General features: G+C 38.4%; 1 protein-coding gene across 1 annotated transcript in view; it reads left to right on the top strand.

The window, feature by feature from the left end:
• The window catches only part of f5 (coagulation factor V), a 53508-nt gene extending 37621 nt beyond the window's left edge, over positions 1–15887 (top strand). Inside the window, exons 15-25 of the mRNA XM_016992591.2 lie at positions 1271–1507; positions 1823–2030; positions 2719–2898; positions 6674–6790; positions 7155–7226; positions 7739–7833; positions 9625–9780; positions 10315–10459; positions 11920–12068; positions 12953–13135; positions 14531–15887. Coding sequence (XP_016848080.2) covers positions 1271–1507; positions 1823–2030; positions 2719–2898; positions 6674–6790; positions 7155–7226; positions 7739–7833; positions 9625–9780; positions 10315–10459; positions 11920–12068; positions 12953–13135; positions 14531–14677 — 1689 coding nt within the window. The 3' untranslated portion in view covers positions 14678–15887. The remainder of the gene's footprint in view (positions 1–1270; positions 1508–1822; positions 2031–2718; positions 2899–6673; positions 6791–7154; positions 7227–7738; positions 7834–9624; positions 9781–10314; positions 10460–11919; positions 12069–12952; positions 13136–14530) is intronic.
• Positions 15888–16491: the final 604 nt, after the last annotated feature.

Raw genomic sequence — 16491 nt, forward strand, 5'->3', positions numbered from 1 at the left:
ACTTTTAAAAAGCTCTTGAAGTCCTGGAGGTTGATGGCAACCCATCCATTCTGGGCTTTAGTTCAAACTTTAAATGAAATATCCCATGTATTGAATTCCATCCCCAAATAGGATCAGAACCATCCGTTCAGACTAAAAGCAGTTGAATGCACTGTTGCATAACCCACTGTTATGAAAGCCTACAGACACCACTACTACTAAAGCAGGTTAATTTAGCAACTGGTGTGGATAGACAAAGGGGAAATTATTATTGGCTGAAGGATGATTGATACTTAATGTGTTGATCGGTACAGCTAGCTAGATAGACAAAGAGGAATTTATCCTGAAACAGAATCCCACAAATTAACTTCGGCCCTCGCTAGCAGCTTCAGACAAATGTGATTCTGCAGGAATGTCCTTTGAAACATCTATCTTCTAACTCAGGGGTCCCCAAACTTTTAAAGCAGAGGGTCGCTCCACAATCCTTCAGACTGTTGAGGGGCCAAATTATCATTTGGAAAAAAAACCGAACAAATTCCTATGCACACTGCACATATCTTATTTGTAGTGCAAAACAACAACAATAACAATGAAAGACCAATACAATATTTAAAAATGAAAATAATTTTAACCAACATAAACCTATCAGGATTTCAATAGGAAGTGTGGGCCTGCTTCTGGCCAATGAGATAGTCAGGTTAATTAGGATTGTTGTTGTTGTTGTGTGTCTTCAAGTCAATTCAGACTTTGGGCGAGCCTAAGTCCAAAATTATTTATTTATTTATTCATTTACTACATTTATTTACTACATTTATATCCCACCCTTCTCACCCCGAAGGGAACTCAGAGCAGCTGTATGTACATACAATATATTATATTATTAGCATAGCACAATATTAGCATTATATATTACTATACTGAACAATACCACTATACTGTAATATTATATGTAATATATAACATATAATTAATATTATTATATGGTATTATTATTAGTATTATATTGTATAAAATGATAATATTATTATCAATATCATATGTATATACAATATATTATATTATTAAAACTGATATAAAAATATTATATTATAAATGAGGGCGGGGGCCAGGTAAATGACCTTGGAGGGCCGCATCCGGCCCCCGGGCCTTAGTTTGGGGACCCCTGTTCTAACTGATCAGGATTCACCCTACAAAATTCGAACCCAGCACAACTCCATAATGTTTTAAAGCTTGGGAGGGGGATTCCCCATTGAAGTTGTTTTTGCTGATCACTGTCCCTTTTACTTTGCAGGTTCAGTTTAAAAATCTGGCCTCCAGACCATATTCGCTCCATGCACATGGACTTTACTATGAGAAATCATCAGAAGGCAGAAGCTATGATGATGAGTCTCCAGAATGGTTCAAAACAGATGATGCCATCATGCCAAATAATACCTATACATATGTCTGGTATGCAAATAAACGTTCAGGCCCTGCAGAAGGTCAGAGAGCATGTAAAACCTGGGCCTATTACTCTGCTGTAAACCCGGTAAGACAAATGTTACACCAAAAATACTTTATACTTTTTCGTCTAAGACAAATAAAATGCACACTTTGTAATCTAGTGATGCATATATTTGTATTCCAGCTTTATATGTATTCTGATGTTCAAGTATGTATATATCCCTGATTTGAAATAAGCTGCATATGAAACAGGACTTAAAAATATAGCATACCTTCTGTGATATATTATTAATTTATCTACACCAGAGTGAATTGGACAAAAGCTTTCAAATAAATCAGTTTTAATATTAGCAGTTTGCTTATCCAGAAATCTCTTCTCCTGTTCTAAATTATTTTGCAGGAGAAAGATATTCATTCTGGCTTGATTGGGCCAATCTTGATCTGTCAGAAAGGAATACTTGATAAGTACAACAGGCCACAAGACATGCGAGAGTTTGTCCTCCTTTTTATGGTCTTTGATGAGGAGAAAAGCTGGTACTTCGATCAAAATAGGAAAAAGTCTCAGGCTGAGAGACGTTCAAGAGCCCTGCAGAGCCACACCTTTCCCGGTATAGATGATTTCCTTCCTACTCTAAAGGGTGCTACTGGTGACAAATAGTCAAGAATGACAGAAATTGGTATTTGCTAAAGCTGACCTTCTGTAGATATATGTATTCAGGAACATCACATATATTACAACACAGCAGTGCATTTCAAGTATGAGTTCTTCGCCTGTGTGTTTGACAAGTCTGTGTGTTATGCTGGCATCATGTACAGATGACGTTTCATCCTGTTTTATAATTTGCTTATATATGTTCAGTTCTAAAAATAGAACTGGAAACTCTTTAAAATGTAGACCTCATCTTCTAATTAATATGGGATTATATTTGTGATATTATATAATAATGGGGACTGCAGTAGCAGTTGGGATGACTCCAGTATTTATGGATGATGATGATTTTTGTTCAGTGCCAGTGTACAGTGGATGCACATGAATACATTTACCTGATTATTTGATTATCTACTCATTGAATAGCTGAAATTCAAAGATAGGCAAACAGTTAATTACAGCTAGACCACACTCACTAAACCAAAGATGTAGGTTACCACTAATTCACATAAAGCTTTTGGTGTTCCAGGTTACCATTATACATGCATTGAAAATCTGATTTATTCTCTGAAGATACTGTTAATACATTTAACTGGACAATGGATATATTTGAAGTTTATTTGATCTCTGGTCACCTTCTCTTTTAGGTATAAATGGGGTCCCTTACCATCTGCAGGGGTTGCGGATGTATAGGGGTGAAGAGGTCCATTGGCATTTGCTGAACATGGGGGGCCCCAAGGACATTCATGTGATTCATTTTCATGGCCAGACATTCATGGAACAAGGAATAGAAGATCACCAACTTGGTGTCTATCCTCTTCTTCCTGGTAAATATAACCAAATTCATGCATTGGTCTCAGAAAATTAAACACCATTTTCTCAAAGCCCAGAATGTCTTCACACACATCTAAATTATTGCATTTCTAGAGTGTTGGGAAATAGGTTTTAAAATTAATTTAAGAATGCTAGATGTTAGGAACTAATTTTCTCATTTTTATGCCTTCTCCCAATCTGGATTTTTTTTATCTATGTGGGCTATAGTGCCTCAATATAATTGTTGCCTGGAAAGTGTGAAAGTTCAACACATCTGGAAACTGTGAATAGCATCTTACGACTTCTTCACTTATGATTTGTCACTGAACTGCATATAGCTATTTTCTACCCCCATTTTGCTGACATGTACACTGTTCACTTGCCCTTCAAGTGTCTTGCTTATTAATGGTTTGGAAGAAGCGATATCAAACATTTCTATGTATGTATGTATAATTATTTCTGCTAGACTCATAATGTTTCTCAAACTCTGCTCCTCCAGGCGTTTTGGATTTCAGCTCCCAGAAATCCCAGCCAGTTTACCAGCTGTTAGGAATTGTGGGAGCTGATGTCCAAAACACAACAGCTTCAAGAAAAATGCAGGTGGGAAAATCAACTTCTGTACATGGCATTCATTGACCTCACAAAAGCATTCAATACAGTGAATTGCAGTGCTCTCTGGACCATCCTCCAAAAAATTGGATGCCCTGACAAATTTGTGGACATCCTGCAGCTCCTCCATGATGACAACAGTCTGGGACAGCAGTGGCTTCCGAAGTAATCAATTTAAGGTGGAATCAAATGTCAAGCAGGGATGTGTTATTGCCCCAACCTTGTTCTCTGTCTTCATCGCTACTGCACCTAGTTCATGGGAAGCTTCCCACTGGCATGGAAATCATCTATCGGACAGATGGCAAGCTATTTAACCTCAGCAGACTGAAAGCCAAAACCAAGGTCACAACAACATCTGTTATGGAACTCCAGTATACTGATGATAATGTGAACTGTGCCCATTCAGAAGAAGACCTACAAGCCACTCGGAACACCTTTGCAGAAGCATACAAAAAGCTTGAGCTCTCACTGAACACTGAGAAAACCAAAGTGGTTTTTCGGTGGCTCCAAACCAATGCCAGGAACACATTGTCATGTTGTCTCTGTTGTATCATGTCCCAGCTGGACTTTGCTGCCCATCCAGTCGCATCCTATACACTCCAAAGCATCCAAGAACTGGGCCCCTTCGCCGCTGTCATCTTGTTGATGTTGTTGCTGCTGCTGCTGCTGGTAATATTGCTATTGTTGCACTGTGGTTTTTTTTTTATTTTTAATAGTTACCAGCCAATCCCCCTGCAATGCCAGATATACACCTTAATGGTGTAACATTAGAAAATGTTGACCATTTCTGCTACCTTGGCAGCCACCTCTCCACAAAAGTGAACATTGACACTGAAATATAACATCGCCTGAGCTCTGCGAGTGCAGCATTCTTCTGAATGAAGCAGAGAGTGTTTGAGGGTCGGGACATCCGTAGGGATACCAAGGTGCTTGTTTATAAAGCTATTGTGCTCCCAGCCCTGTTAAACGCCTGCGAGATGTGGACTGTCTACAGACATCACACTCAACTCCTGGAAAGATTCCATCAACGTTGCCTCTCTTGGGAAGACAGGTGGACAAATGTCAACATACTGGAAGAAGTACAGACTACCAGCATTGAAGTGATGCTCCTACGCCATCAATTCTGCTGGACTGGCCATGTTGTCCGAATGCCTGATCACTGTCTCCCGAAGAAATTACTGTACTCCCAACTAAAGAACGGAAAACGGAAAGTTGGGGGATAGGAAAAGAGATTTAAAGATGGGCTTAAAGCCAACCTTAAAAACTGTGGCATAGATACTGAAAACTGGGAAGCCCTGTCTCTTGAGCGCTCTAACTGGAGGTCAGCTATTACCAACAGTGTTGTGGAATTCGAAGAGGCACAAATGGAGGGTGAAAAGGACAACGTGCCAAGAGGAAGACACATCAAGCCAACCCTGACCAGGACCGCCTTCCATCTGGAAACCGACGTCCTTGCTGTCCTTGAACATGCAGGTCAAGAATAGATCACAGTCACCTATGGACCCACTGACAAAACCCTACTTGGACACAAAGACACAGGGATGATGATAATGATGATGATGACAAAGACCAGTCAGTGTTGGTGTTATAGAAAATATATTATTGACAAATAACTAGTACTTAAATCACACAGGTGGATGTCTATGTCTATATTTATATATATACACACAGAGAGAGTGTAATTTGATTAATTGAGGATCTGCTACTTTGCCTGTGGTTCTTACTGTATATTATTGCAACATCAAAAATGTGAAATTACTGGTAACTGTTTAGTTGTCTACATTATCCTAGTAAATGGTTGGGAAACTATTGCAAAAGGATTAGAGCACCTTCTATTGCCTTTTGAGATGTATTTGCTAACTTCCTCTCTCTGTTTCTTAACTGAGTTCTCTGACTGAGTAGAATGAATAAAGAGCAAAGGGACTGAAATGGGCCACTAATACGTTGTTCTTTTGTTCAGGATTCAAACCTATTCCATTTGTATATCATTTGTATATACAAAAATGCACATATAGTGGTGAATATAAAATGGGGAGTTAAATTCCCTGGAGGTTCTTTCTGGGTTTTTGCCTTCCACTCAAACATTTTATTTTTCTTTTTGACATAAAATCCTGCAAGCTCTCTTATAGTAAATATGCACAAATAAAGCCCATTTTAACAATATATTTAAAATGGTCATTTACTTTTTAAACTATCACTTAAAACAGGCATGAGCAAACTTGGACCCTCCAGCCGGTAGGCTGTTAAGAATTGTGAGAGCTGAAGTCCAAAACACCTGGAGGGTTCAAATTTGCCCAAGCCTGATCTAAAATATGTTGTTGAAAGCAAGAGCCTCATTCTACATGATGATATGAATGGACCCTGAGAAGCCATACACAGAATTCCTGTCCTGTACATGGTGCTACTTCTCACTCTTATCATAACCTTGTCAAATACATGATTCCTGACTTAACCTCCTGGCCCTTATTTATAATAATCACGGATCCCCCCTCACCCACACACACATTAATCCTTTTCTTTAATTGACCGTCCTTTTCCAGGGTCAAAACCTTGGGGTTTTCTCCCGTTTTTTTTTTTGTTTTGTTTGTGAAATCTTATAAAGCAGGGATTATATACTTTCTTTTCCCTAATCACATTCAAAAAAGTCCCTAAAGAGTTCATAGTGGAGATTGGTGGCTCCAATGTTAGGATGGTGATGAATATCCTCCAGGTTTATTCCAGATTTTCAGGAAACTATTCAAGGTATGGAACTGTTTAGCCAGGTAGATTCAACACATTCAGTCTAAAACTTGGTGCTGATTCCCATTCCTCTGAAATTGGACCCACTTACTGTCATCTATGAGAACAACAGCAACTACAAATAAAAAGAAATCTTTATGATGAGAGGATAAACTGCCAAATGCTATGAAAAGTTCACATGGAGACATCTCAGGATGTTTTCACAGCGCTCTCTTAATAGCAATATTGTCTCTTTTGTGCAGTGACTTCTCATGTTGTTTGCCATCGCTTTGCTCCAGGAGTAACCTTGTGCTGGATATTTCATTCCTATTAAGGCAGGATGAGAAAAAGCATAGCAGAAATGTTGTGTTTATATGCCACCTCCCCTCATTACATGACCACAACAATCAATCTTCTGCAATTTAAACACATCAGAAATGTCCATGTGCATTTCTTTTCTAGGTACATTTACTACTGTTGAAATTATACCATCAGTAGCTGGCACATGGCTTTTAGAAACAGAAGTTGGCGAATATCAAGAAGCAGGAATACAGGCCTTTTTTACAGTTATAGATGAAGGTAATTGGTCTTAATCTTACAGGTGTGTAAACTTCAGTGCATGGCTAGCAGGCCAAGGGGTGTTGTGTTGGTTAATTCACTGGTTCCTTCAATGTGGAAGTTGTAGGTGGGTGTAACTGTTAACATAGACCCTGATTGATGGGATTTCTAGGGAGATTGGGGTCATGGCTGCTGTTTATATATCGTTTTGGTGTTTTCTGATTGTGTCTTTAACCTTTCCCCTCCCAAGCTTAATATGCATAAGATACAGTGCCTTTTCAGTGACATATCTCCTTGTCCCAAACCTGTCCCAAACTATAAGATTGTTGTATCAGTTCCCATAATTTGTGACTAGCTAAAATGAAAGCTTGATCTCTCTCTACAGGCTGCAAGCTGCCTATGGGTCTGGCAAGTGGTATTATCCAAGATTCGCAAATCAGTGCTTCTGGTCACATAGGTGAGTAATTTCACAGACCTAAGGAATGTGAGTCATGAGGTTGAATGCATCTTATTGCATGGTAAGTGATAATGTTTATTCTCGCCTCTGGAACTGCATTGACTACACATAGAAACTTTAATAAAGACTCCCCTTTTGCAGAGAGTAATTAAGGTGCCCCAGTATTTTCACTTCTGTTGTTTTCATTGGGAATACAGTAATTCATACTGCCAAAATTGGCAGAGAACAATGCAAATGTTTTAGGCCTCCTAGGCATATAATCTAGCATGCACTTAAAGCATTTCCCCTGCCCGACGTTCAATTATCACTCATTTATAATTGATAATTGGCAACCAATAGTACTTAATATTCCATCAACATTTCCTGCCATGAATGAATCTGTATCACTAGCTCTTGTTCCATTTGAAATGTAGGTAGGCAAGTGAATGATAAGAACAACAACAGTAGCAAAAACCCCTCCATAACTTGTACCTCTTTTTTTTACGAGAAATCTTCTCTTTGTTCCTCTTTAGACTACTGGGAGCCTAAACTGGCAAGATTAAACAATACTGGAAAATACAATGCTTGGAGCACTGAGAAGAAGGAAAATGAACACCCCTGGATTCAGGTATAATATTATCACAGAAACCAGGAAGTGTATCTTACGAGCATAGATTTAAAATCACTTGCTTATTTAAAGGTTAGGCAAAGAAATTCCTTTTGAATAGTGATATGATAAGCTCTAGATTAGAAGCATTGACAATGACAGTATGTCTGGGCCCCTCAATTAAAACTCTCTTTAATGTGTCTTTTAACTTAGCATGGCTTCTAGATTCACCTTGGGGACCCATTGGCTGGCTGTAGAATACATACACCAAAAAGTCACTACCTAACCTAGGCAATGCAAAGCCATATTAGTGTCTTTATTCCCATCAATATGGAGTTGCTCTAACTATATTTTCTACTGCTGATGAGTGATTGCCAAGTTTAGGGTTGAGTCAACTGTGCAAAGACCTTTAGGAGTCTCTTCTTTGTGTTCTTCCATTTTTGCCCAAATTGTATAATAACTGTTCTAAAAATTGTGGTTGATTCTGTAGATCAGTGGTTTCCAACCTTTTTTTGACCAGAGCCCACTTTGACCAGGGCCCACTTGAACAGGGACCATTTTGACCAAGGACCACTCTCCAACATTAGTACTAAAAGGGTTACAAATAAGTTTTTGTTAGATTCAGTTTGGTTATTTGGGGTGCTGATTCAAAAATTGCATTGGATAGACCACATCAACTCTAGTTTCTGATACAGAACATATGTCATCCAGTAGTCACCATCTGCTCGCCCACAGAAAACCATATTTAATCATCTGTAGCTGATGTGGTCTATCCAATACAATGGTCAGCTCTGTAGAAAGGAGTGGAAATAAAATTAATAAAATAAATGAAGAGGAAAGAGGTTCGTGGACCAGATTTTGTTCTCATGGCTCACTGCCCATAGGTTGAGAACCACTGCTGTAGATGAAAGTGTTATTGACCAATAGTGATACAGACATATTTAAATAGTGAAATATTTATTGCTTTAACCTCCTTTGTGGAAAGAAGGGTAAATGCTAATGAGGAAAGTATAAATGGGCTTCTGCATGCATTTTGTTCAATATTGTCACTCATTGCTGTCAAGTCAAATTTGACATATGGTAATCCCGTATAATTGTGACAACTCTAAGAATCTTGGGCCCCATCTACACTGCCATTATAATGAAGATTCTTGAGCCCCATCTTGGGCATTATGTGGCCAGCGTAGACTCATAATCCAGTTCAGTACAGTTAAACTGCATTATGTGAGTCTACACTGACCATGTAATGCAATCCATTCTGCATTATAATGGCAGATAGGACTTTGGCCATCAGTTGCCCTGCTCAGATCCTGGCGTCCCCTGGGCAACATCCTTGCAGACGGCCAATTCTCTCACACCAGAAGCGACTTGCAGTTTCCCAATTTGCTCCTGACACGGGAAAAAAATGTCATGTCCAAATTACAAAAGCCTCAGTTTAGGCAGCATATCTGTTTCATTTTATATTTGGCTGTAAATTGAAATTATTTATTTCATAGTGAATTTCTCAGTCTTTTGTTCTTCCTAATTATGGTCTATCTTCTCTTTCAGTGTGTTTGTTTTGCAATTGCATTTTAAAGATATTGAAGTCACAACTCAAACAGCCCAATATAACCAATATTCAATGCCTGTTTACTATTTGCATTTATTTGGCCAATGTGGGAACAAAATGTAGCACTAGAAAGGCCAGCAGGCTCTATGGATGTTATTAAGTTCTAATGACAGCAATCTTTTTAGAAAATAAGATAGAGCATATGCCTCCATTAAACAATGCAATTGCTTGTATTTGAAACCACTTTTTTTTTTGCTCTGCAGGTGGATCTCAAAAGACAAGTCATACTCACGGGTATTCAGACACAGGGAGCCATGCAGATTCTGAAACACTTGTATACAACAGAATATTTTATTACCTATAGCAAGCATGGGAGGAAGTGGAATGTATTCAAAGGGGACCACCCAGGGACACAGAAGGTCTGTATATTCAATCTATATTAAATAAACATTTGTTCTTATATTCTGCTTAGAAGATATGGAATCCAAATTGTGGAATGCATGTATTGGTCATTGTGCAGTCTTTAGCAACCTAAAAATACATTTTTCTCTTCATGATAGAAAAAAGTTTATTGGATATATCAAGGCGGCAAATCCCTTTTTTGCTGTACCCCACCCAAATATCCCCAAAATCCTACCCAATTTTTGGGGGGTTGGGAAATCACACCAAAATAGTTTAAGCTGCTACATAATGGCAGAAATGTGGTATTTTGCTTTGATTTCACCCCCAAACTCCAAATAACCTCTGAAATAGCTGGCCAAATTTTGACCAAAAGTAGAAGTGATATGATACCACTTCTAGGTCAGTGGAGACATACTGATATTATGACCAATAGGAAACAACATAGAATTATCAGAGTTTGTGATAAATGTGAGACTAATTTGGGTGTTTACCCTTATGATACAACAAATGAACACTGTGTATCCATTTAAAGAACGCCTTTTTTCCTTTAGCTTTTTGAAGGCAATTCAGATGCACATGGAATAAAGGAGAATCGCCTTGATCCTCCTATTGTTGCAAGGTATGTTAGGCTATATCCAAACAAGTTCTACAACAGGCCAACCCTTCGTATGGAACTCCTTGGTTGTGAAACAGCAGGTGAGACATGAACAATGTCATTAACTGGGGGATATTTTCATTCTGGAGGTCAAAATGTTTAAAACAAGCTAGTATGGATAAATACTTAGACTTGATGACTCAATTTCACCTGCCACATTTTATAACTTGACAAGAAAATGTAATTGGCAGTAAATCTTAAAGATTCATTCTTCTTTAGTCCAATCTGGAAGAGCTCTAAGTTGAGGGTTGAATCCATGTTTTGTGGTTCTTAGAGCAAACTGATTGAAATGGGACTGCCTAATTAATGTATGTCCCATTGGTTTTAATAGTCTATTGTATGGTCAAGTTGTCCTTTTTGTTTCACTTGGTTTACTGCAACTACTCTGAATTCACCAGATCCTGTCTGATGCTTGGAAGTTAAGCAGGGTCAATTCTGGTTGGTACTTTAATGGAAATCTGCTAATGATACCAGGTGCTGTCTGCTATATCAAAGGCAGGCTGGCTCAGCATCTGACATATAGTATTCCTTACCTAAGAAAACCCTATGTTATTCATAGGGTCACCCTAAGCCAGTTGTTCTCAACCTCTCTAATGCCGTGACCCCTTAATACAATTCCTCATGTTGTAGTGACCCCCAACCATAAATTATTTTCGTTGCTGCGTCATATCTAATTTTGCTACTGTTATGAATCGTAATGTGAATATCTGATATGCAGGATGTATTTTCATTCATTGGACCAAATTTGGCACAAATACCCAATATGCCCAAATTTCCCTTTGGGGAAGGGATTTATTTTGTCATTTGGGAGTTTTAGTTGCTGGGATTGATAGTTCACCTACAATCAAAGAGCATTCTGAATTCTACCAATAATGGAATGGAACCAAACTTGGCACACAGAACTCTCATGACCAACAGAAAATACTGGAACGATTTGGTGGGCATTGACCTTGAGATTTGGAGTTGTAGTTCACCTACATTCATAGAACACTGTGGATTCAAACAATGATGGACCGAACTTGGCATGAATATTTAATATGCCCAAATGTGAACACTGGTGGAGTTTGGGAAAATAGACCTTGACATTATATATGTTTTCTGATGGTCTTTGGCAACCCTTCTGACACCCCCCTTGCGACCCCCAGGTTGAGAAACGCTGCCATAAGTCAACAGGTGACTTTAAATATACATGTACACAGTATAACCATTGCTAAATCTGGATCCAACTCAGTCTCTTGTTGTTTCTTTTCCCAATAAATTTCTCCAAACATTCTTGTTCTATATAGATTTCCATCAAGTTCAATGTTTCTTTGATTTCGTCTAGTGTCTAATTTCTGTATGCAGAATCTATAGCCTTCTAGGGGTTATCAGACGTTAGCTTCCCTTTGCTTCTACCAGCATGGCCAACAGTGGAGTTTAACAATGCCTGGAGGGATATTCTGCCCAAACCCCTTTGTTGCTTATGAGTTCTAACAAGGATGTTCTGATTTTGACTTGATAGACTGCTCTTTGCCCTTGGGAATGGAAAATGGAGCTATTGAGGTATCACAGATCACCGCCTCTTCTTATAAGAAGACATGGTGGAGTTCATGGGAGCCATCTCTTGCCCGTCTCAATCTCAAAGGACGAACAAATGCCTGGCAAGCGAAGGTAAAGACAGGTCACCAAAATGGAAGGTTGTGTGGCTATTTGTTTCCTGCTTATGGAAACTCTTTCAATGAGTTTACACTATGCAAAACTGTTTGCTACAAACAGCAGCTAGTGAATATGCAGTGGCACTGCTTATGAACCATTCAGTTGACCAGTTTACTAAGAATTTAATCAGCAGAAATGGAGTGATTGGGACAGTCATGATGGAGGATAGTAGTTAAGCATGTAAAAATGGTATACCATAGATAAATTAGTCATAGTTGTATCAGTGCAGCAATCAGTGGATCTGAACCTGTGGGTCCCCAGGTGTTTTGGCCTACAACTTCTAGAAATCCCAACCAGTATACCAGAAGATAGGATTTTGGGGAGTTGAAGGCCAAAGCATCTGGGGACCCACGGGTTGAGAACCACTGCTCCAGATGTTGTTGAACTGGCAATCCTGGTATTCTTCAGTATTAGCTGTGCCGGTTGTGGTTGTTGGGACTTGCAGTCTAACAATTCATGCCTCTTGCTTAGTGTGTAGAATAACTACATGAAATAAGGTCAAAAAGAATGCTATATAATTTTACTGTGGTTCAAATATTTGTCATTAAGTTATAAAATATGTTGCCTTTTGTCCTGAGAGATTACTGCATATATGAACTTGGAGCCTGGAATGCATTCATTTTGTTTTCTTTCTACCTTGTTTATTTTTTCACGTTTTCTTTCTGTTTATGGCTATTCTAAAGCCGAAAAACAACCTGACCAGCTTCAAGTCTTTATTCTGAATTCAGTTTTGAATAAAAAGATACTCACTAAATGATCTGATCTGTACATTTATGATATTTATCAGAGCTGTATTTCAGTAGTGGTACAATGATTATTTTATTGTATTAATTCCACAGTCAAACAACAACCAGCAGTGGCTACAGATTGATCTCCTTCAGTCTAAAAAGATAACAGGCATTATAACCCAAGGGGCAAAATCAATGACTACTGAAATGTATGTGAAAACATTTTCCATTCTTTATCGTGATGATGATTCAACATGGAAATCTTACATGGATGGTTCAGTTTCTGCAGCAAAGGTATTGAAAGGTTTTGTAGGAAAAAATCCATATAAAAGACCAGTTTCAATCCACTTTTAGCCTTAACATTTCTGTCTGTTATTTTTTCCATTGGTGTCTCCCTTCAGTTTGTTTTGATGTTCCAGGTAGAAATCAGTGGCTCAGATTAGGAAATAGTTTAAGTATTGTGATTTAGCATGAGTTATTACAGCAATATGGGGACTACTAAACACTAGAAATGGCTCCCATTATATGAAATTAAACCATGCAATTAAATCTGTGATCAATGCTTTATTGTCAGTATGACAGGCCGCTTCCAAGACAGTACCTATAATTTGGGAGAGAATGGGTTAAAAAGGGGATGGCCAGATGACATTTGTGCTAAGTGCGCACTCAATCGCACCAATGGAGGGAAAATCCAATTCAAAAATGTCCTCTTTTATTCCAGCTCTAGGAAAAAAAGAGGATTTTCCTATGACTGTGTGGTCCTGCAGTCATGTAAAGTTCAGGATTTCCCTCTTTACCCCCTGTGGAGACTGCTTCCTGCCATGTGCAGGTTTTTAAAAGCCCCAAAAAGCTGATCAGCTGTTCGGGCTCCCATGGCGACACAATTGATTTCCAGCTGGTTTCAAGAGAGGAGAAGCGGAGAGCCAATAGAGGGCTCTGAAAGTATTTATTTTAAACTTTATAATATTAAATAGATTGTGAATAAGCAATTGGGGAAAGAGGGAAATCCGGTGGCATTAAAAAAATCCTGCCATTATGCTCTGATGCATATCTGAGCGAGGACCTGCTCTGAGGTCCCAGGTTTCTTTGTCTTTCTTCTTAAACCCGCGTTTTGGCACTGTCTGGAAGCGATCCATAACTGTACTTAACTGTGAGCCTATATACTTTTCCTTTGTCGGGTATCTGCCATTGTCAACCCAAAGGAAGGAGAGAGATGGAGAAGTAGAGGGTGTGTTGTAATAGCATTGGGACATACTAGTAAGGCAATTTGTGGGTCAGAGCCTGGGAAAAAATCTTGGGAGAGCCATTGTGAGTCAAAGCGGATAGGCTACTGACCCATCTTTTAAGTACTAACATCATAAGACAATCATATAGATTTATATGGATTTAAAAGATAGTATTGTATGAAGTAGATGTGGGAAGTAGTCTTTTGGGGAGTCCACTGTGGACCAGGAAAAAAAAAACCTTTTAAATTTAAACAAATCTCTCTTGCCCCAAACCCTGAAATATGCTTCTAAGGCTATTTCACAACAAACGGTCAGGATTTTTGCAATATTTCCATCATCCTAAATAACATTAATGAGCTGCCCATTTCTTTCCCTCCTGGCAGGATTTTTGGACTCTTACATTTGAAATGAATCAATTAATTCAGAACTTTTAGTAACTAATTGTTTTTTGTTTTATTGTCAGGTGTTTTCTGGAAATGTTGACAGTGCTGGACAGGTTAAGAACTATTTTGAACCGCCCATATTTTCCCGATTTATTCGTGTTGTTCCCAAAACATGGAATCAGAGTATTGCACTTCGGATTGAGCTCTTCGGTTGTGACGATTTCTAAGGTTTAGGTTTACACTGCCAAAGCAAGAAACCCCAAACTTTGAAATGTGTTTATACCACCTCTGTTTTAAAAGGAAGGGAAGCCAAAACAAAATAAAGTGGGTGTACCATGACTATATTTTGCAAATTCAAGACTCTTCAGCTGTTGATTCCAAACAGCTTTAAAAACGTAATTAAAAGACAAATGACAAAAATTTAATATGATTAAAAAGACAAGAAACAATTGTATTTATCATTTTATCCTGAAAATATGTATTTTAAAATGCTATGTCGGTTTCTGCTTTCCTACCATTCAATAGCAAATTACTGATTATATTTTGTACTTATCTTGTTTCTGAAGTAATGTGAAAAAAATACAGGATTATTCCTGATCTGACATGCTTGGGGCCAGAAGTGCCTTGGACTTCTTTGGATTTTGCGTACATTTGCTGCATATATAAGTCTGATCCAAGTCTAAACACAAAATTCATGTATATACACATTACACATAGCCTAATGGTAATTTTATACAGTATAATAGTTTAATACGTTTGTACATGAAACAAAGTTTGTGTACACTGAACCACCAGAAAACAAATATGCCATATCCCAGCCGTCCAAGTGGATAATGCCTGATTTTGGAGTATTTTGGATTTCTGGGTAAACTAGGAAGGGAAGCAACCTATATTTAATGAAAGAGGAATGAATATGGATAATTATGGTGCCTTTTTATGTGAACACATTACTTTAGCCAAGGATTTACTTTCAGTGTCCATTAAGGTTATGTGGTATTTTACATTTCTTTTGAAGCATGTGATCTACTCGTTCTCAGATTGGATTGTGTCCAATTCCACCTCATTCTCATTGGAGCCATTGCCTCTGCCACTCCAGCCAAATAGCATCCTTGAAGTGATTTGCCATTGCTTTTCTTTCTCCACAGGCCCACTGCCGCCTTACTGGCTAACACCTTCCCAGCAGAGCCAAGCTGTGAAAGTTGCTTGCTCAGAATGAGGTGCCTGGCCATGAATTCAAGAATGAGAAGGTCGAGAGGACTACCCCCCCCCCCCCCCCCACTGTTGATCCCTTGGCTGGGTGCCTCATTCTGACAGTGGCTTCCCCTCTGTTTGGCTGGGAAGGCAGCTTCAGTGGTGACCCTGAGCAGAAATGAAGGCAATCAATTTTCTCAAACCACTGTAAATGCAAATTTAAAATAATAAAGGAATCATTTATCAGTGTTGTTTTTATAATGATGAAGGATGAATTTTCAACAAAACATTGACTCAGGTCTGGGTTACAACACTTTAAATATTTTCTTTCCTGTTTGGAATTTGTAGTCACTAACAGCTCATATGCCTACTAGAAAGTAAATGAATAATTTTAATTTCCTCAATTAATACATGCATCCAGAATGTTAGTAGAGGGCACTGAAGAAGCAGATGCTTTCACAGTACATTTTATTTTTAACTTTATACACTTAAGAATTAAATAACACAATTAATACAAGTTACACAAAAATAGCATTTAGTACATTTATTAAAGGGTTTAATTTGATAGTGCTTGGGGTACAGTTGCAGCTGGATCCTCCTGGAGCTTCTGGCGGCTCCAGAACAGTGAAACTTCAATAGAGCAGAAAATGTTTTTAAAAAATACAAGTAAAATCATATATTTTGCCTGAAGTCATTCAAATGCCTAAATTAATTTGGGAGGGGGATGCGGTGGCTCAAAAATATATCGGGCCTATCATACTACACTATAACAGTTCTGTTATTCCACTTTAACTGCCATGGGAATATTCTCTGGAATTCTGTGGTTTGTAATTTAGTGAATCTCAGGTGT

This window comes from Anolis carolinensis, chromosome 3 (assembly GCF_035594765.1).
Source record: "Anolis carolinensis isolate JA03-04 chromosome 3, rAnoCar3.1.pri, whole genome shotgun sequence".
Classification (NCBI taxonomy): Eukaryota; Metazoa; Chordata; class Lepidosauria; order Squamata; family Dactyloidae; genus Anolis; species Anolis carolinensis.